We start from the raw sequence: 21,913 nt of genomic DNA on the forward strand, positions 1-21,913 counted from the left end.
AGGTTCAGGGGATAGATGTATGAGAAACGATACAAACCAGACTATCAAAGTCTCCACCCCACTAAATGGATGGGCTAAATGTCCCCTCCCCTTCTGAAATTGGAAAGTTGTGAACACTTGCGAAATCATGATTTGTCCAAACGATCAGTGGCGTAAAAAATCTTCACTGTGGAACAAAGTCCCTGGTTAATCGTCTCATCCCACAGTCTGTTGAGAGATGCTACGATATCGTTCTATGTTACGTGCGTCTGTTCATGAGAGATTATGAAGGATGTAATCGAGTTCTAGATCTACAAGATATTCATCACATACAGACAGACTCTGTCTCTTCTCACCTGTTCTGAGTTCAACGTCAGGGCTGGGGTCGCTATGGCAGCCCCTGTTCATGGTAACCACGGTGACAGCGTAGGTCTCGGCGCAGTGCAGGTCGGTGAAGGAACAGTCGGTGGAGTTGGAGCTGCAGGTGTGGGTGTGTCCGTCGTCACCTGTGGCTGTTGCTAGGTACATGTCCTCCCCGGCAACGGCCGTCCAGGAGACAGTGCCCATGTTGCCATCACACTGCAGAGACGTTGTGACATTGGTGGGGGGACAGGCACCTGTAGGGAGAGAGAAAGAGAGACACAGAGAGAAGGGAGAGACAGAGAAAAGGAGAGAGTATTATTTGTATTTTTGACAACGTTTACTTTTACTTCACCACATTTCTAAAGACAATGATGTACTTTTTACTCCATACATTTTCCCAAACAGCCAAAAGTTCTTCTTACATGTTGACAGGAAAATGTTCAAATTCACACACTTATAAAGATAACATCTCTGGTCATCCCTACTGCCCCTGATCTGGAAGAATCACTGAACACAAATGCTTTGTATGTAAATTATGTCTGAGTGTTGGACTGTGCCCCTGGTTATCCGTCAATAAAAATGTAATACAAATTGTGGGATATGAAGTGGTGTTGTTAGCACCCCCTATCTTCTGGGAGTGTAAGGTGTAATTGGCCCCGTACCCTGGGCTGGCATCCCAGGTCAGGGACAAGATGTTGGTGGACCAGGACACCATGCCCTCCAGGTCGATGGGTGGACACAGTGCTGAGCAGTCCAGAGACAACAGATGTACTAGAGTATACAGTTGCTAACTCAAGTCCAACAAGTGGGAATGTAATGAAGAATGGAATCTTGGACCCCCAGAACTTAATTATTGCGTTAATGCGTCAGATCCTCCATCAGGTTCAGGGGATAGATGTATGAGAAACGATACAAACCAGACTATCAAAGTCTCCACCCCACTAAATGGATGGGCTAAATGTCCCCTCCCCTTCTGAAATTGGAAAGTTGTGAACACTTGCGAAATCATGATTTGTCCAAACGATCAGTGGCGTAAAAAATCTTCACTGTGGAACAAAGTCCCTGGTTAATCGTCTCATCCCACAGTCTGTTGAGAGATGCTACGATATCGTTCTATGTTACGTGCGTCTGTTCATGAGAGATTATGAAGGATGTAATCGAGTTCTAGATCTACAAGATATTCATCACATACAGACAGACTCTGTCTCTTCTCACCTGTTCTGAGTTCAACGTCAGGGCTGGGGTCGCTATGGCAGCCCCTGTCCATGGTAACCACGGTGACAGCGTAGGTCTCGGCGCAGTGCAGGTCGGTGAAGGAACAGTCGGTGGAGTTGGAGCTGCAGGTGTGGGTGTGTCCGTCGTCACCTGTGGCTGTTGCTAGGTACATGTCCTCCCCGGCAACGGCCGTCCAAGAGACAGTGCCCATGTTGCCATCACACTGCAGAGACGTTGTGACATTGGTGGGGGGACAGGCACCTGTAGGGAGAGAGGGAGGGTGATGGAGAAAGAGAGAGACAGAGAGAAGGGAGAGACAGAGAAGGAGAGAGTATTATTTGTATTTTTGACAACGTTTACTTTTACTTCACCACATTTCTAAAGACAATGATGTACTTTTTACTCCATACATTTTCCCAAACAGCCAAAAGTTCTTCTTACATGTTGACAGGAAAATGTTCAAATTCACACACTTATAAAGATAACATCTCTGGTCATCCCTACTGCCCCTGATCTGGAAGAATCACTGAACACAAATTGCTTTGTATGTAAATTATGTCTGAGTGTTGGACTGTGCCCCTGGTTATCCGTCAATAAAAATGTAATACAAATTGTGGGATATGAAGTGGTGTTGTTAGCACCCCCTATCTTCTGGGAGTGTAAGGTGTAATTGGCCCCGTACCCTGGGCTGGCATCCCAGGTCAGGGACAAGATGTTGGTGGACCAGGACACCATGCCCTCCAGGTCGATGGGTGGACACAGTGCTGAGCAGTCCAGAGACAACAGATGTACTAGAGTATACAGTTGCTAACTCAAGTCCAACAAGTGGGAATGTAATGAAGAATGGAATCTTGGACCCCCAGAACTTAATTATTGCGTTAATGCGTCAGATCCTCCATCAGGTTCAGGGGATAGATGTATGAGAAACGATACAAACCAGACTATCAAAGTCTCCACCCCACTAAATGGATGGGCTAAATGTCCCCTCCCCTTCTGAAATTGGAAAGTTGTGAACACTTGCGAAATCATGATTTGTCCAAACGATCAGTGGCGTAAAAAATCTTCACTGTGGAACAAAGTCCCTGGTTAATCGTCTCATCCCACAGTCTGTTGAGAGATGCTACGATATCGTTCTATGTTACGTGCGTCTGTTCATGAGAGATTATGAAGGATGTAATCGAGTTCTAGATCTACAAGATATTCATCACATACAGACAGACTCTGTCTCTTCTCACCTGTTCTGAGTTCAACGTCAGGGCTGGGGTCGCTATGGCAGCCCCTGTCCATGGTAACCACGGTGACAGCGTAGGTCTCGGCGCAGTGCAGGTCGGTGAAGGAACAGTCGGTGGAGTTGGAGCTGCAGGTGTGGGTGTGTCCGTCGTCACCTGTGGCTGTTGCTAGGTACATGTCCTCCCCGGCAACGGCCGTCCAAGAGACAGTGCCCATGTTGCCATCACACTGCAGAGACGTTGTGACATTGGTGGGGGGACAGGCACCTGTAGGGAGAGAGGGAGGGTGATGGAGAAAGAGAGAGACAGAGAGAAGGGAGAGACAGAGAAGGAGAGAGTATTATTTGTATTTTTGACAACGTTTACTTTTACTTCACCACATTTCTAAAGACAATGATGTACTTTTTACTCCATACATTTTCCCAAACAGCCAAAAGTTCTTCTTACATGTTGACAGGAAAATGTTCAAATTCACACACTTATAAAGATAACATCTCTGGTCATCCCTACTGCCCCTGATCTGGAAGAATCACTGAACACAAATTGCTTTGTATGTAAATTATGTCTGAGTGTTGGACTGTGCCCCTGGTTATCCGTCAATAAAAATGTAATACAAATTGTGGGATATGAAGTGGTGTTGTTAGCACCCCCTATCTTCTGGGAGTGTAAGGTGTAATTGGCCCCGTACCCTAGGCTGGCATCCCAGGTCAGGGACAAGATGTTGGTGGACCAGGACACCATGCCCTCCAGGTCGATGGGTGGACACAGTGCTGAGCAGTCCAGAGACAACAGATGTACTAGAGTATACAGTTGCTAACTCAAGTCCAACAAGTGGGAATGTAATGAAGAATGGAATCTTGGACCCCCAGAACTTAATTATTGCGTTAATGCGTCAGATCCTCCATCAGGTTCAGGGGATAGATGTATGAGAAACGATACAAACCAGACTATCAAAGTCTCCACCCCACTAAATGGATGGGCTAAATGTCCCCTCCCCTTCTGAAATTGGAAAGTTGTGAACACTTGCGAAATCATGATTTGTCCAAACGATCAGTGGCGTAAAAAATCTTCACTGTGGAACAAAGTCCCTGGTTAATCGTCTCATCCCACAGTCTGTTGAGAGATGCTACGATATCGTTCTATGTTACGTGCGTCTGTTCATGAGAGATTATGAAGGATGTAATCGAGTTCTAGATCTACAAGATATTCATCACATACAGACAGACTCTGTCTCTTCTCACCTGTTCTGAGTTCAACGTCAGGGCTGGGGTCGCTATGGCAGCCCCTGTTCATGGTAACCACGGTGACAGCGTAGGTCTCGGCGCAGTGCAGGTCGGTGAAGGAACAGTCGGTGGAGTTGGAGCTGCAGGTGTGGGTGTGTCCGTCGTCACCTGTGGCTGTTGCTAGGTACATGTCCTCCCCGGCGACGGCCGTCCAGGAGACAGTGCCCATGTTGCCATCACACTGCAGAGACGTTGTGACATTGGTGGGGGGACAGGCACCTGTAGGGAGAGAGAAAGAGAGACACAGAGAGAAGGGAGAGACAGAGAAGGAGAGAGTATTATTTGTATTTTTGACAACGTTTACTTTTACTTCACCACATTTCTAAAGACAATGATGTACTTTTTACTCCATACATTTTCCCAAACAGCCAAAAGTTCTTCTTACATGTTGACAGGAAAATGTTCAAATTCACACACTTATAAAGATAACATCTCTGGTCATCCCTACTGCCCCTGATCTGGAAGAATCACTGAACACAAATTGCTTTGTATGTAAATTATGTCTGAGTGTTGGACTGTGCCCCTGGTTATCCGTCAATAAAAATGTAATACAAATTGTGGGATATGAAGTGGTGTTGTTAGCACCCCCTATCTTCTGGGAGTGTAAGGTGTAATTGGCCCCGTACCCTAGGCTGGCATCCCAGGTCAGGGACAAGATGTTGGTGGACCAGGACACCATGCCCTCCAGGTCGATGGGTGGACACAGTGCTGAGCAGTCCAGAGACAACAGATGTACTAGAGTATACAGTTGCTAACTCAAGTCCAACAAGTGGGAATGTAATGAAGAATGGAATCTTGGACCCCCAGAACTTAATTATTGCGTTAATGCGTCAGATCCTCCATCAGGTTCAGGGGATAGATGTATGAGAAACGATACAAACCAGACTATCAAAGTCTCCACCCCACTAAATGGATGGGCTAAATGTCCCCTCCCCTTCTGAAATTGGAAAGTTGTGAACACTTGCGAAATCATGATTTGTCCAAACGATCAGTGGCGTAAAAAATCTTCACTGTGGAACAAAGTCCCTGGTTAATCGTCTCATCCCACAGTCTGTTGAGAGATGCTACGATATCGTTCTATGTTACGTGCGTCTGTTCATGAGAGATTATGAAGGATGTAATCGAGTTCTAGATCTACAAGATATTCATCACATACAGACAGACTCTGTCTCTTCTCACCTGTTCTGAGTTCAACGTCAGGGCTGGGGTCGCTATGGCAGCCCCTGTCCATGGTAACCACGGTGACAGCGTAGGTCTCGGCGCAGTGCAGGTCGGTGAAGGAACAGTCGGTGGAGTTGGAGCTGCAGGTGTGGGTGTATCCGTCGTCACCTGTGGCTGTTGCTAGGTACATGTCCTCCCCGGCAACGGCCGTCCAAGAGACAGTGCCCATGTTGCCATCACACTGCAGAGACGTTGTGACATTGGTGGGGGGACAGGCACCTGTAGGGAGAGAGGGAGGGTGATGGAGAAAGAGAGAGACAGAGAGAAGGGAGAGACAGAGAAGGAGAGAGTATTATTTGTATTTTTGACAACGTTTACTTTTACTTCACCACATTTCTAAAGACAATGATGTACTTTTTACTCCATACATTTTCCCAAACAGCCAAAAGTTCTTCTTACATGTTGACAGGAAAATGTTCAAATTCACACACTTATAAAGATAACATCTCTGGTCATCCCTACTGCCCCTGATCTGGAAGAATCACTGAACACAAATTGCTTTGTATGTAAATTATGTCTGAGTGTTGGACTGTGCCCCTGGTTATCCGTCAATAAAAATGTAATACAAATTGTGGGATATGAAGTGGTGTTGTTAGCACCCCCTATCTTCTGGGAGTGTAAGGTGTAATTGGCCCCGTACCCTAGGCTGGCATCCCAGGTCAGGGACAAGATGTTGGTGGACCAGGACACCATGCCCTCCAGGTCGATGGGTGGACACAGTGCTGAGCAGTCCAGAGACAACAGATGTACTAGAGTATACAGTTGCTAACTCAAGTCCAACAAGTGGGAATGTAATGAAGAATGGAATCTTGGACCCCCAGAACTTAATTATTGCGTTAATGCGTCAGATCCTCCATCAGGTTCAGGGGATAGATGTATGAGAAACGATACAAACCAGACTATCAAAGTCTCCACCCCACTAAATGGATGGGCTAAATGTCCCCTCCCCTTCTGAAATTGGAAAGTTGTGAACACTTGCGAAATCATGATTTGTCCAAACGATCAGTGGCGTAAAAAATCTTCACTGTGGAACAAAGTCCCTGGTTAATCGTCTCATCCCACAGTCTGTTGAGAGATGCTACGATATCGTTCTATGTTACGTGCGTCTGTTCATGAGAGATTATGAAGGATGTAATCGAGTTCTAGATCTACAAGATATTCATCACATACAGACAGACTCTGTCTCTTCTCACCTGTTCTGAGTTCAACGTCAGGGCTGGGGTCGCTATGGCAGCCCCTGTTCATGGTAACCACGGTGACAGCGTAGGTCTCGGCGCAGTGCAGGTCGGTGAAGGAACAGTCGGTGGAGTTGGAGCTGCAGGTGTGGGTGTGTCCGTCGTCACCTGTGGCTGTTGCTAGGTACATGTCCTCCCCGGCAACGGCCGTCCAGGAGACAGTGCCCATGTTGCCATCACACTGCAGAGACGTTGTGACATTGGTGGGGGGACAGGCACCTGTAGGGAGAGAGAAAGAGAGACACAGAGAGAAGGGAGAGACAGAGAAAAGGAGAGAGTATTATTTGTATTTTTGACAACGTTTACTTTTACTTCACCACATTTCTAAAGACAATGATGTACTTTTTACTCCATACATTTTCCCAAACAGCCAAAAGTTCTTCTTACATGTTGACAGGAAAATGTTCAAATTCACACACTTATAAAGATAACATCTCTGGTCATCCCTACTGCCCCTGATCTGGAAGAATCACTGAACACAAATTGCTTTGTATGTAAATTATGTCTGAGTGTTGGACTGTGCCCCTGGTTATCCGTCAATAAAAATGTAATACAAATTGTGGGATATGAAGTGGTGTTGTTAGCACCCCCTATCTTCTGGGAGTGTAAGGTGTAATTGGCCCCGTACCCTAGGCTGGCATCCCAGGTCAGGGACAAGATGTTGGTGGACCAGGACACCATGCCCTCCAGGTCGATGGGTGGACACAGTGCTGAGCAGTCCAGAGACAACAGATGTACTAGAGTATACAGTTGCTAACTCAAGTCCAACAAGTGGGAATGTAATGAAGAATGGAATCTTGGACCCCCAGAACTTAATTATTGCGTTAATGCGTCAGATCCTCCATCAGGTTCAGGGGATAGATGTATGAGAAACGATACAAACCAGACTATCAAAGTCTCCACCCCACTAAATGGATGGGCTAAATGTCCCCTCCCCTTCTGAAATTGGAAAGTTGTGAACACTTGCGAAATCATGATTTGTCCAAACGATCAGTGGCGTAAAAAATCTTCACTGCGGAACAAAGTCCCTGGTTAATCGTCTCATCCCACAGTCTGTTGAGAGATGCTACGATATCGTTCTATGTTACGTGCGTCTGTTCATGAGAGATTATGAAGGATGTAATCGAGTTCTAGATCTACAAGATATTCATCACATACAGACAGACTCTGTCTCTTCTCACCTGTTCTGAGTTCAACGTCAGGGCTGGGGTCGCTATGGCAGCCCCTGTCCATGGTAACCACGGTGACAGCGTAGGTCTCGGCGCAGTGCAGGTCGGTGAAGGAACAGTCGGTGGAGTTGGAGCTGCAGGTGTGGGTGTGTCCGTCGTCACCTGTGGCTGTTGCTAGGTACATGTCCTCCCCGGCAACGGCCGTCCAAGAGACAGTGCCCATGTTGCCATCACACTGCAGAGAGGTTGTGACATTGGTGGGGGGACAGGCACCTGTAGGGAGAGAGGGAGGGTGATGGAGAAAGAGAGAGACAGAGAGAAGGGAGAGACAGAGAAAAGGAGAGATTATTATTTGTATTTTTGACAACGTTTACTTTGACTTCACCACATTTCTAAAGACAATTATGTACTTTTTACTCCATACATTTTCCCAAACAGCCAGAAGTTCATCTTACATGTTGACAGGAAAATGTTCAAATTCACACACTTATAAAGATAACATCTCTGGTCATCCCTACTGCCCCTGATCTGGAAGAATCACTGAACACAAATGCTTTGTATGTAAATGATGTCTGAGTGTTGGACTGTGCCCCTGGTTATCCGTCAATAAAAATGTAATACAAATTGTGGGATATGAAGTGGTGTTGTTAGCACCCCCTATCTTCTGGGAGTGTAAGGTGTAATTGGCCCCGTACCCTGGGCTGGCATCCCAGGTCAGGGACAGGATGTTGGTGGAACAGGACACCATGCCCTCCAGGTCGATGGGTGGACACAGTGCTGAGCAGTCCAGAGACAACAGATGTACTAGAGTATACAGTTGCTAACTCAAGTCCAACAAGTGGGAATGTAATGAAGAATGAAATCTCGGACCCCCAGAACTTAATTATTGCGTTAATGCGTCAGATCCTCCATCAGGTTCAGGGGATAGATGTATGAGAAACGATACAAACCAGACTATCAAAGTCTCCACCCCACTAAATGGATGGGCTAAATGTCCCCTCCCCTTCTGAAATTGGAAAGATGTGAACACCTGCGAAATCATGATTTGTCCAAACGATCAGTGGCGTAAAAAATCTTCACTGCGGAACAAAGTCCCTGGTTAATCGTCTCATCCCACAGTCTGTTGAGAGATGCTACGATATCGTTCTATGTTACGTGCGTCTGTTCATGAGAGATTATGAAGGATGTAATCGAGTTCTAGATCTACAAGATATTCATCACATACAGACAGACTCTGTCTCTTCTCACCTGTTCTGAGTTCAACGTCAGGGCTGGGGTCGCTATGGCAGCCCCTGTCCATGGTAACCACGGTGACAGCGTAGGTCTCGGCGCAGTGCAGGTCGGTGAAGGAACAGTCGGTGGAGTTGGAGCTGCAGGTGTGGGTGTGTCCGTCGTCACCTGTGGCTGTTGCTAGGTACATGTCCTCCCCGGCAACGGCCGTCCAGGAGACAGTGCCCATGTTGCCATCACACTGCAGAGACGTTGTGACATTGGTGGGGGGACAGGCACCTGTAGGGAGAGAGAAAGAGAGAGAGGGAGGGTGATGGAGAAAGAGAGAGACAGAGAAAAGGAGAGAGTATTATTTGTATTTTTGACAACGTTTACTTTTACTTCACCACATTTCTAAAGACAATGATGTACTTTTTACTCCATACATTTTCCCAAACAGCCAAAAGATCTTCTTACATGTTGACAGGAAAATGTTCAAATTCACACACTTATAAAGATAACATCTCTGGTCATCCCTACTGCCCCTGATCTGGAAGAATCACTGAACACAAATGCTTTGTATGTAAATTATGTCTGAGTGTTGGACTGTGCCCCTGGTTATCTGTTGCATATGACAAATAATCTGAACCTGAACTTGATGACTCAAACACTACTTGTGTACTGTAGTCCTCTGAAGTAGTGCCCACCTGAGAGCCTAGCCCCCCCCCCCTCTCCATCACTTACCAGTTTCTACAGTGACCAGTTGGCTCTGGGAGCTGTTGCACTTCGTGTCGGTTGCTATGACGCTGGCGGTGTAGGTTTTGCCGCAGTTTAAGCCCTGTATGAGACAGTTAGGGCCCATGGAGTGGCAGGATCGCACCGTGCCATCTGCGTGCTGTGTCATGGCGATGTAGAACACTGCGCCCTTGCTCACCGCCCAGGTCATAAGGGCAGAGTTGGGGCTGCATTCCACAGAGGCTGACACGTTGGTAGGGGTACAAGGGACTGGGCAAGCGAGGAGGAGAGAGGTTTGAAGTAACGACAAGTAAATGTATATGATGCCATTATTTCTCAACTATGATATTAAAGCTCCTGTCCTCCCTATAAGTGGCTCAACTAGCCGCAGATCCAAATCTCCACCAGACTTGTCAGTCTCTTCTATCCTCTTCCTACACTATAACATAACAATACGCCCATCCTCCAGTACTCACCAGTCTTAGCTGCCTCTCCCAGCTCCTTCTCTGTGGTACAGTCATCATTTGAGGCAGTGATCCACACACTCAGACTCTCTCCACAGGCCACACCAGGCATAGCACAGCTGTTGGTGAAGGAGCTGCAGTTGTAGCTGTCTCCGTTGTTACCCTGAGCCTCCACTGTGTAGGACAGAGCCCCTGCTGTCTTGTCCCAGGTGGTGATCAACACATCAGACCGACACTCCGCATACGTCTTTATGTTCTGGGGGATACAAGGGGCTGGGGAGGGAGGGAGGGAGGGGGGGGTTTAGAGAATTCACTCATGTTGTACACGCATAGACATGTATAATACAAGTACACACACAGACACACTCGTTACCTTGCATTACCACAGGTAGCCACTAGGTAGAGAACTCTCTCTTCCTGCCCCTCCCCCTACCCCCACCACACCTTCCCTACACCCCTTCCCTTCACTCACAGGTCCGGACGTGCTTCGAGGGACTGGTTTTGCTGTTGCAACTACTGACGGCGTAAACGGTGAACTGGTAGGTGTGTTCGCAGACCGTGTTGGTGAAAAAGCACTCTGTGCCCTTGGTGCGACACACCACCAGCTGTCCGTCTGAAGCCAGAGACGTAGCTACGTAGTAGTTGGTGTTATTGGTGGGAGCCCAGGAGAAGATGATCACATTACTGGAACACTCATGGTACGTCGCCAGCTGGGAGGGAACGCAGGGCACTGGTGGGGGAGAGAGAGAGAGGTTAGGGGTTAGGGGTTAGGGTGGGACAGGGCTGCATAGTAAGGGGTTAGGGGTTAGGGTGGGGCAGGGGTACAGAGTAAGAGGTTAGGGGTTAGGGGTTTATGTGGAACAGGGGTACAGAGTAAGAGGTTAGGGGTTAGGGGTTAGGGTGGAACAGGGGTACAGAGTAAGGTGTTAGGGGTTAAGGTGGAACAGGGGTACAGAGTAAGGTGTTAGGGGTTAAGGTGGAACAGGGGTACAGAGTAAGGTGTTAGGGGTTAAGGTGGAACAGGGGTATAGAGTAAGGGGTTAGGGGTTAGGGTGGGACAGGGGTACAGAGTAAGGGGTTAGGGGTTAGGGTGGGACAGGGGTACAGAGTAAGGGGTTAGGGGTTAGGGTGGAACAGGGGTACAGAGTAAGGGGTTAGGGGTTAGGGTGGGACAGGGGTATAGAGTAAGGGGTTAGGGGTTAAGGTGGAACAGGGGTACAGAGTAAGGGGTTAGGGTGGGACAGGGGTATAGAGTAAGGGGTTAGGGGTTAGGGCACATGGTAAAGGGGAGTCAACTGAAAATAGGACTGGAGAAGTAGGGGGATGTATAAAGTGCCCTAAAAAAAGAAATGTTGTACACTGTCTGGAAGGGAAACAAACAAGTGAACTTGCTGTAAATTGGACAGTGAATGTGGAACTGTGAGATATATAACATCATATGAAGTAGAGCCAGTTGGATGGAGGTTCAACTCTAATGTCCCCAAGTCAACCAGAACAATAACGGAGGATCATATTGAAACCTGAATCACTTTGTCTTTGTCTCTCCTTATCAACACAGGTACAGTAGGTAACGTATTCCTTTGTGAGTTTCACTCTATACCTCACACATGTCTAGGTGTGTGTAAAACCTTTTCACTTCCTGGTATGACAGACACTATCACTGTCTGACCTTTCATACAACCCCCCTCTACTCAATAGAGACTCGTCTAGTCTACAGACCTCCTCAGAACTATATATCTGCTGGGTGTGTAGCAGTGATTAGGATGGGTAGCAAACAGCAGATATTATGGGAAGGTTCAGGAGAGAGTAGGATTGACTCATAGGGATCAGTTGTTGGAGACAGATTAAGTGTGTCTGGTAGAATGTGTACTGTATGTGTGTGTGGAGGGGGGTTGAGGGGTGCATGTGTGTGTGTGAGTGTGAGTGTGAACGTGAGAGGAACTGGAACAGATAACAGATCAAATAGAATAAAAATATGTAGACAGAGAGGAGGGGATAGCAAGATAGTAGAGGAGAGGTATGCTGTACATGCACATGTCCTTCACCTGTCTCAAAGTATGTGGATGTGTTGGAGGTGCTCTGGCAGTCGAATGAGATGGCAGTGACCTGGATCAGGTATCTCTCTCCACAGTTCAACATGGTGATCTGACAGGTGTTTGAGGCAGAGGTGCAAGACAGGGCCGTCCCGTTCACATCTACAGCCTCCGCCCTTGACAACACATTCACAGTTTGGTCATTGAGTCATTTAGCAGATGTACATAACATATGTGTGTTATTCAGAGCCACCTTCAATGAGAGGGGACACAGGAGTTTTACCCGGACCATGTGACCTGACTGGGAGAAACACCAGTCCCTGGATAAGGGATCAGAAATAACTCTTGGTCCTAAGAAAAAGGCATTCAACTGAGGAAGATGTAGCAATCACATAGAACAGCACAATCAATCCAGGTAAATAAGAGACAGTAGTCACCTGTAGGAGTTGGCTCCCAACACCTGTCCCCAAGTCACTGCCACCACCCCACTAGAACAGCTGTAGTTCATTGAGATGGACATGACCCTGTTGATGGCTAAAAGCAAGGACAAATACAGATTATGCCCTGCCTGTCTGTCTGTCTGTCTGTCTGTCTGTCTGTCTGTCTGTCTGTGTAGCCTAAAGTACATGTGTGCATGCATCTTCTCTCTCTCTGCCCGTCATTTCATCTCGTTTCCTCTCTCTCTCTCTCTGTCTGACTGTAATTTAATCTTATCCCCTCTCTCTCTCTCTCTGTCTGACTGTAATTTAATTTTATCCCCTCTCTCTCTCTCTCTCTCTCTCTCTGTCTGACTGTAATTTAATCTTATCCTCTCTCTCTCTCTCTGTCTGACTGTAATTTAATCTTATCCTCTCTCTCTCTCTCTCTGTCTGACTGTAATTTAATCTTATCCTCTCTCTCTGTCTGACTGTAATTTAATCTTATCCTCTCTCTCTCTCTCTGTCTGACTGTAATTTAATCTTATCCTCTCTCTCTCTCTCTCTGTCTGACTGTAATTTAATCTTATCCCCTCTCTCTCTCTCTGTCTGACTGTAATTTAATCTTATCCTCTCTCTCTGTCTGACTGTAATTTAATCTTATCCCCTCTCTCTCTCTCTCTCTGTCTGACTGTAATTTAATCGTATCCCCTCTCTCTCTCTCTCTGTCTGACTGTAATTTAATTTTATCCCCTCTCTCTCTCTCTCTGTCTGACTGTAATTTAATTTTATCCTCTCTCTCTCTCTCTCTCTCTCTGTCTGACTGTAATTTAATCTTATCCCCTCTCTCTCTCTCTCTCTGTCTGACTGTAATTTAATTTTATCCCCTCTCTCTCTCTCTCTCTCTCTGTCTGACTGTAATTTAATCTTATCCCCTCTCTCTCTCTGTCTGACTGTAATTTAATCTTATCCTCTCTCTCTCTCTCTCTCTCTCTGTCTGACTGTAATTTAATCTTATCCCCTCTCTCTCTCTCTCTCTCTCTGTCTGACTGTAATTTAATCTTATCCCCTCTCTCTCTCTCTCTCTGTCTGACTGTAATTTAATTTTATCCCCTCTCTCTCTCTCTCTCTCTCTGTCTGACTGTAATTTAATCTTATCCCCTCTCTCTCTCTGTCTGACTGTAATTTAATCTTATCCCCTCTCTCTCTCTGTCTGACTGTAATTTAATCTTATCCTCTCTCTCTCTCTCTCTCTCTGTCTGACTGTAATTTAATCTTATCCCCTCTCTCTCTCTCTCTCTCTCTGTCTGACTGTAATTTAATCTTATCCCCTCTCTCTCTCTCTCTCTCTCTCTCTCTGTCTGACTGTAATTTAATCTTATCCCCTCTCTCTCTCTGTCTGACTGTAATTTAATCTTATCCCCTCTCTCTCTCTGTCTGACTGTAATTTAATCTTATCCCCTCTCTCTCTCTCTCTCTGTCTGACTGTAATTTAATCTTATCCCCTCTCTCTCTCTCTCTGTCTGACTGTAATTTAATCTTATCCCCTCTCTCTCTCTCTCTCTCTGTCTGACTGTAATTTAATCTTATCCCCTCTCTCTCTCTCTCTCTGTCTGACTGTAATTTAATCTTATCCCCTCTCTCTCTCTCTCTCTCTCTCTCTGTCTGACTGTAATTTAATCTTATCCCCTCTCTCTCTCTCTCTCTCTGTCTGACTGTAATTTAATCTTATCCCCTCTCTCTCTCTCTCTCTCTCTCTGTCTGACTGTAATTTAATTTTATCCCCTCTCTCTCTCTCTCTCTCTCTCTCTGTCTGACTGTAATTTAATCTTATCCCCTCTCTCTCTCTGTCTGACTGTAATTTCATATTATCCTCTCTCTCTCTCTGTCTGACTGTAATTTCGTTTTATCCCCTCTCTCTCTCTGTCTGACTGTAATTTCATATTATCCTCTCTCTCTCTCTCTCTCTGTCTGACTGTAATTTCATATTATCCTCTCTCTCTCTCTCTCTGTCTGACTGTAATTTAATCTTATCCCCTCTCTCTCTCTCTCTCTCTCTCTCTGACTGTAATTTCATTTTATCCTCTCTCTCTCTCTCTGTCTGACTGTAATTTCATTTTATCCCCTCTCTCTCTCTGTCTGACTGTAATTTAATCTTATCCCCTCTCTCTCTCTCTCTGTCTGACTGTAATTTCATTTTATCCCCTCTCTCTCTCTGTCTGACTGTAATTTAATCTTATCCTCTCTCTCTCTCTCTCTGTCTGTAATTTAATCTTATCCTCTCTCTCTCTCTCTCTGTCTGACTGTAATTGAATCTTATCCCCTCTCTCTCTCTCTCTCTCTCTCTCTGACTGTAATTTCATTGTATCCCCTCTCTCTCTCTCTGACCATCATTTCATCTCGTTTTCTCTCTTCCAACAGTACTCACTGGATGTGCTGTGTGAGACATTAGTGGGTTCTCCAGGCTCTAGGAAGGTGTTGACTGATGACACTCCTACAATGTATGTGGAGCAGGGTTGTAGATTACTGACGTCCATGAACGTGGTGGTGGTGTTCTTCAGTACAGGCACACTCGGTTTGTTGTTGTCTGTAACGCTGACCTGATACAACAGAACTTTGTTGACCGACTGCCAAGTTACACGGGCTGTGCTCCTTCCTGTCGCTACTACGGCAACACCAGCTGGGGGTTGTACCACTGTAGGGAAAGAGATAATGGTGTGATTAGTAGGGACAGTACTACAGCCACCACTGTTACTAGGTTGTACCACTGTAGGGAAAGAGATAATGGTGTGATTAGTAGGGACAGTACTACAGCCACCACTGTTACTAGGGATCATCTGAGTCTTTCCTGAGCACTTGATGTGACTAGGAAAAACTCAGGGCCCTTGCTATAGACATGCGCAACTTGAGTTTGTCCTGTTACTGTATATCAAAGGAGGCTGGTGGCACATTAATTGGGGTGAACGGGCTCATGGTAATGACTAGAGTGGCATCAGTGGAATGGTATCAAATACATCAAACAACATGGTTTCCTGGTGTTTAATGCCATTCCATTTGCACCATTGCGGACATTATTATGAGCCGTTCTACACTGTTTTACATACTTTATCATATAGCCTGTATGATTCTATTTGTCAGACTTACATGTAGTGATTGTCTTGGTCATGCTGCTGGTCCCCAGTCCCGCTATGTTGGAAGAGTAGACATAGCAGGTATAAGACTTGGCAGGTGTGAGCCCATCCACCTGTCCAGTCAGCGTGGTGAAACTGTGGTTGTATCTGTCTCCGTTACTGAACCCGTCCACAACCAACAAATACTTGTCAGCCCCAGGGACGCCGGACCATTCAAGTCTGATCGAGGTACTGGATATGGCCTTGGAATAGGTGATCTGGGAGGTGGCGGGAACTAGAAACAAGATAAGGACACTGTTGATGATCTAACACTCAAAGAAATCAATGAAAATAGGTAAACATGGACTAATTAACTACTGGTCATATTACACGTAGGAGAGTTACCTGTTGTCGCAATTTGCGTGTTAGTGCACATCACATGGTAAAACTGAAAGACTTTCAATTGGACTTGGTAAACACTCCCTGGCCGCAATCCTTGGATCAGCCTTTGCGTACTTGACACAGGCAGTGTCACCACAACTGGCGCAATGCTTGTTGAGTTCACGACCCGCAAATCCAGAAAATAATTTGTGGCTCCAGGGTAACTGTTCCATTTGACGTTCAGTGTCGATGCGGAAGGAGACGTTACTGACGTGATACTACAAGCTGAATAGAGAACACAAACGTTGTCAGTTATGAAGGATAACAGACGTAGCAGTATAAAACGAAGACATTGGACAATAGTATTCGATCAATTTTGAATGAGTTGTATAGTTAGGCCCTGTGCTACAAATAAAGGTCAGGGAGTTGTGTATCTGGGAGCATGGAAAACACATCAGCTGAAATGTTGATCATGATGATGACATTTCAACATGTATTCTGGGTAGTTTCCAAATAACCACAGTATTCAATAGCTAGTTAGTTCTCTTTTATCAATTCACAATGACTGGTCATTATTAGAATACACTACAAAATATGATTAAAATCTATATTTGAGAGACAAAATAAATTGTTATTGTATTGAATGAATAATAATTTTTGTTCCACATCTATAGACATTTCTAAGGGTTGGCGTTGGTGCATTGCCACCTTACATGTTTAACCTGTAATACCAGTGTAGCACAATATCTTCTTTATAAAATACTGTATATTAAGTTGTGAACCACCAAAAATGATAAGAAATAAATAAACCTTCTAGTTTTTATTTCAGAGAGACACATTTGGTTACAAATGTAGATGTATCAAATGTGACAAATAATAAAACATGTTATAAACAACTGTACATATGATACTTTTGTGACGCCAATATTAAAATATATATATAATCGATTATCAATACAGTAATATGAGATCTGGGCTCTGGTCAAAAGTAGTGCACTATATAGGGAATAGGGTGCCTTTTAGGATGAGACCTAACTCTGACCAAACACTATAGCAAGAGGCTAGATTTATATGATGGGTTGAATTTTTATGTTATACAAGATATGTCCATTCCATTCCAGCTAAACAACAGATATATAGCGTTTTGCAAAATAAAAAACAGTTGAATACACATCTAAAAATCTATGAATAAAAGATGTGAGAACAGTGATATTTTACACACACATATAAGTACCCATAAGCACTAAGTTCTGATGGAAGAAACACAAATGTGGAAAAGTTGTGGATATAAGTGTTTTGGAAATAAACTCTTCAAACACTTCCAATAGAAGCCAAGCTAACTCACCTGCTAATGCATGCTGTATCTGAAAAAGAAATAAGGACAAAACGTTTTCAATTTTAAAACAAATGTACAAGACAAATCACAGCATCTACCTCCATCATCCACAAAGAAAAAACAAAACACAAAAGAATGCATTAGAATGAACACTTACCTGAGTCAATGACAATAAGATGAAAGGTAAATAGAAAGTTCCAAGCTTTTCCATGATGACTGTTAGTGTTTCAATAAGCTACATCCATGGGTGCATGGGAGCTTGGATACAGGAGCTCATCTGGAATCTTTAGCGGCAGGGCACGGGTAGATCAGCTCTGTGGGATCCAATCAGAGAGCCCCCAATAAGGACAGTACTCTCTCTTCTCTGCCTGTGGGCTTAGGTCAGTGTACAGGTATCATGATGGGAAGAAGAGAAAGTGTGTGAGGGGGTTGCCAGGCGATGTCCACACACCCTACACCTGATCTTTGTTCTCAAAAAATAGTTTTCAGTAAATGCTGTTTCCTGCAAGGTATGATTACAGTACCAGTCAAAAGTTTGGACACAAACTTAAAAAGAACATATAAGGAATCATGCAGTAAGCAAAAAAGTGCTAAACAAATCAAAATGTATATTATATTTGAGATTCTTTAATGTAGCCACCCTTCGCCTTGATGACAGCTTTGCACACTTTTGGCATTCTCTCAACCAGCTTCAGGAGGTCACCTGAAATTAGGTCTTGAGGTCACCTGGAATGCATTTCAATTAACAGGTGTGCCTTGTTAAAAATTAATTTGTGGAATTTCTTTCCTTCTTAATGCATTTGAGCCAATCAGTTGTGTTGTGACAAGGTAGAGGTAGTATACAGAAGATAGCCCTATTTGGTAAAAGACCAAGTCCATATAATGTCAAGAACAGCTCAAATAAACAAAGAGAAATGACAGTCCATCATTACTTTAAGAGATGAAGGTCAGTCAATCGGCAAAATCTCAATCTCAATTCTTCAAGTGCAGTTGCGAAAACCATCAAGCGCTGTGATGAAACTGTCTCTCATGAACACCGACACAGGAAAGGAAGACCCAGAGTTACCTCTGCTGCAGAGGATAAGTTCATTAGAGTAAACTGCACCACATATTTCAGCCCAAATAAATTCACAGAATTCAAGTAACAGACACATCTCAACATGAACTGTTCAGAGGAGACTGCGTGAATCAGGCATTAATGGTTGAATTGCTTCAAAGAAACCACTACTAAAGGACACCAATAATAAGAAGAGACTTTCTTGGGCCAAGAAACATGAGCAATGGACATCAGATGGACATCTCCGCATGTGTGGTTCCCTCCATGAAGCATGGAGGAGGTGGTGTGATGGTGTGGGGGTGCTTTGCTGGTGACACTGTCAGTTATTTAGAATTCAAGGCACACTTAACCAGAATGGCTAACACAGCATCCTGCTGTGATACGCCATCCCATCTGGTCTGTGCTTAGTGGGACTATCATTTGTTTTTCAACAGGACAATGACCCAACACACCTCCAGGCTGTGTAAAGGCTGTTTGACCAAGAAGGAGAGTGATGGAGTGCTGCATCAGATGACCTGGCCTCCACAATCACCCGACCTCAACCCAATTGAGATGGTTTGGGATGAGTTGGACCGCAGAGTGAAGGAAAAGCAGCTAACAAGTGCTCAGCGTATGTGGGAACTCCTTCACGACTGTTGGAAAAGCATTCCAGGTGAATCCGGTTGAGAGAATGCCAAGAGTGTGCAAAGCTGTCATCAAGGCAAAGGGTGGCTACTTTGAAGAATCTCAAATATAACATTTATTTTGATTTGTTTAACACTTTTTGGGTTACTACATAATTCCATATGTGTTATTTCATAGTGTTGATGTCTTCACTATTATTCTACAATGTAGAAAATAGTAAAAATAAAGAAAAAACCTTGAAATAGTAGGTGTGTCCAAATGTTTGACTGGTCCTGTATGTGATATTTATTCCTCATTTCTGCTTAATTTACTCCTAATTTCAGCCAAATGTACTCCTAATTTGAATATAACGTGTTTTGTAGGAAGTTATGTGTCTGAGAATGTCTCTTAGGATGTTTTTTAAATGATATTGTCTTCCTGTTTGAAACCCATTGGCATGAAATAACGTGATATTGCTTTCACTTACTTGAAATTCAGTGGTCAAGTAAATTAATTCCTAAATGTACATCCTGGTTTGGTGACAATAGAAATGTGTTTCCTAGACATTTAATACACACGTGTTAAGAGCTGTGTAACTACTGATTGAAATGGACCTAGCAGCCACAAGTAAAGTATCCTGTTGTACCTTGTGTACAGGTATTGTTTGTTAGTCCATTGTGTTTGCTTTACAGAGTCAATGGGAAGAAGTCAGAATACTCTCCCCATCTCTTCCTTCGCATCATAATGTCAGACAGCGGGTTACATCTTCCTCTTGTTGTAGGATTAGACCTCACCAGGGATCACGTACTGTGAGTTACAAAGACTTTGGCACATAGAAACCCAACAGAAATATTCTTATTCTAAGTGAAAGGCCTAGTTCAGAATAGATGAGAATAAACCTGTATTAAGATATTAAGCATCACATTCATGTCTATCTCTATGGGGAGAAAGAAAGGCCAGATACAGAATCTGGGATTTTGACTTGGGTCTTTCATGGTGAACTAGAGACACAACAAGTTGTGTGGTGTTCCGTGTGTGATTATGGGAAGGGCTGAATGATGGGATTTAAAATGACTCTTTCTCCATATTTGCGCATCCCATCTAACCTTGACTGACTGTCTTTGTCAGAAGACAATGAGGGATTAAGCATCTATTATGTGTCCATTGTGGTTGAGATTCTAGAGTTTGAGATAAGAGCTGCGTGTGAAAACAAATATGCCACCTTGATTCAGAGCCTGAAACTCAAACCTTACACAATGAGTGGAAATTGTGTTGATCTATGATTAAGGGAAAAGTGATGTGAACAGAGAGATACAGAGAGATACGGAGATACAATACTCAGATCCCTCTCCTTCCGTCACTCCTCTGTACCGGACCTACCCCACACTGTTAGGCCCTCTGTTCCTCTCTTCCCCTCCCCCTGTCCATCTCCGTCACCCTTAGTCCATCTACCATCAGTCCATCTGCTTCGGTCCATCTACCTCTGTCCATCTGCCTCGGTCAATCTGTCCCTGTGCATCTGTCCCGATGTATCTGTCCCAGAGTACATGTCCCAGTTATCTGTCCTACATCTGTCCCAGTCCACTTTCCTCAGTCCATCTACCTCAGTCCATCTGCCTCAGTCCATCTACCTCAGTCCATCTGCCTCAGTCCATCTACCTCAGTCCATCTGCCTCAGTCCATCTACCTCAGTCCATCTGCCTCAGTCCATCTACCTCAGTCCATCTGCCTCAGTCCATCTACCTCAGTCCAGCACCATTCCCACCAAACCCAAATAGGCCTCATGTTCTCTTTTACTCTTACTGGGACACTTGGAATCAAAAAACTAAAGGAGAACCACACACTCTAGGATCTCAGATGCAAAAAGTTTATGTCCAACGTTCCGACAGACAAGCTGTCTTCATCAGGATATAATGACAAACAATGCAGGATGACTAGTTTATATAGTGTTAAAAGACACACAGGTGTCTGTAATCATGGCCGGGTGTGGCCTGATATCATTGGTTTATTCTCATATATTAAAATAGCATACAAAAACATAAATGGATAGCATACGATCATAGATACAATGTGGCTACATAGGCCTACAAACACTTACAATGAATAGCAAAATCACAAATAATCACAAGAATGGCTTCAGTTCAGTCTACGTAAGGGTCTTTAAATGAAAGATCCAGGCAGCCTCTTGTTTTAACAATAAATTGTCGAGGTCACCCCCTCTCCTAGGAAGGGTGACATGTTCGATGCCAATATAACATAGAGACGAAATCGAGTGGTTTGCTTCCAAAAAGTGGGCCGCAACTGGGTAAGTCGAGTTTTTGCATCTAATGGTGCTACGATGCTCTGAGATACGTACTTTTAATTTGCGCTTTGTTTTACCCACATCATTACCATTATCATTATAAGATAAATAACTGCCTTAGTGGAGCACGTAATAACACCTTGGACTGGTATCTGTTTCCCTGTTTGAGGGTGTTTGAAGGATCTACATTCATGAGTGCCATTGCAATGAGCACAGCCATTACACTTGTAGGGGCGCAAATAGACGTTGTGCAGGGATATCTTGGGGTGGTAAATCAGAGTTTACCAATTGATCTCTGAGGTTTCTGCCCCACGAGAATACGATCAAGGGAAGGTCCGAAAACACATTGTCTGTCGAAACGTTGGACATTAAATATTTGCATCTGAGATCCTAGAGTGGGCGGCTCTCCTTTATGTTTTTAGGTGTTCCACTACGCTAGCCAGCACCTCGCCTAAATAGGTGTGCGTTTCTTTCGCCTCTAGATTACACTTGGAATCAAACCACATCCATGACAGACAGATGAAGGAACTCAAGGAAAAATAACCAGAACTCAGACCAACATCACATTATTAT

At 44.6% G+C, this 21,913-nt stretch overlaps 1 protein-coding gene across 1 annotated transcript in view; it reads right to left on the bottom strand.

Annotated features, from left to right (window-relative positions):
• The window catches only part of LOC149982150 (uncharacterized), a 49,162-nt gene extending 31,406 nt beyond the window's left edge, over nt 1–17,756 (bottom strand). The window contains exons 1-24 of the mRNA XM_090183065.1: nt 17,536–17,756; nt 17,388–17,406; nt 16,067–16,327; nt 15,696–15,956; nt 14,980–15,246; nt 12,573–12,669; nt 12,148–12,311; nt 10,575–10,832; nt 10,115–10,375; nt 9,648–9,908; nt 8,865–9,203; nt 8,349–8,471; nt 7,707–7,967; nt 7,113–7,235; nt 6,484–6,744; nt 5,890–6,012; nt 5,249–5,509; nt 4,655–4,777; nt 4,028–4,288; nt 3,434–3,556; nt 2,724–3,053; nt 2,199–2,321; nt 1,558–1,818; nt 336–596 (exon numbers count right to left, since the gene is read on the bottom strand). Coding sequence (XP_090039191.1) covers nt 336–596; nt 1,558–1,818; nt 2,199–2,321; nt 2,724–3,053; nt 3,434–3,556; nt 4,028–4,288; nt 4,655–4,777; nt 5,249–5,509; nt 5,890–6,012; nt 6,484–6,744; nt 7,113–7,235; nt 7,707–7,967; nt 8,349–8,471; nt 8,865–9,203; nt 9,648–9,908; nt 10,115–10,375; nt 10,575–10,832; nt 12,148–12,311; nt 12,573–12,669; nt 14,980–15,246; nt 15,696–15,956; nt 16,067–16,327; nt 17,388–17,406; nt 17,536–17,589 — 4,876 coding nt within the window. The 5' untranslated portion in view covers nt 17,590–17,756. The remainder of the gene's footprint in view (nt 1–335; nt 597–1,557; nt 1,819–2,198; nt 2,322–2,723; nt 3,054–3,433; nt 3,557–4,027; nt 4,289–4,654; nt 4,778–5,248; nt 5,510–5,889; nt 6,013–6,483; nt 6,745–7,112; nt 7,236–7,706; nt 7,968–8,348; nt 8,472–8,864; nt 9,204–9,647; nt 9,909–10,114; nt 10,376–10,574; nt 10,833–12,147; nt 12,312–12,572; nt 12,670–14,979; nt 15,247–15,695; nt 15,957–16,066; nt 16,328–17,387; nt 17,407–17,535) is intronic.
• Nucleotides 17,757–21,913: the final 4,157 nt, after the last annotated feature.

This window comes from Oncorhynchus mykiss, chromosome 8, assembly GCF_057628025.1.
Source record: "Oncorhynchus mykiss isolate SJ-2025 chromosome 8, ASM5762802v1, whole genome shotgun sequence".
NCBI classification, from domain to species: domain Eukaryota; kingdom Metazoa; phylum Chordata; class Actinopteri; order Salmoniformes; family Salmonidae; genus Oncorhynchus; species Oncorhynchus mykiss.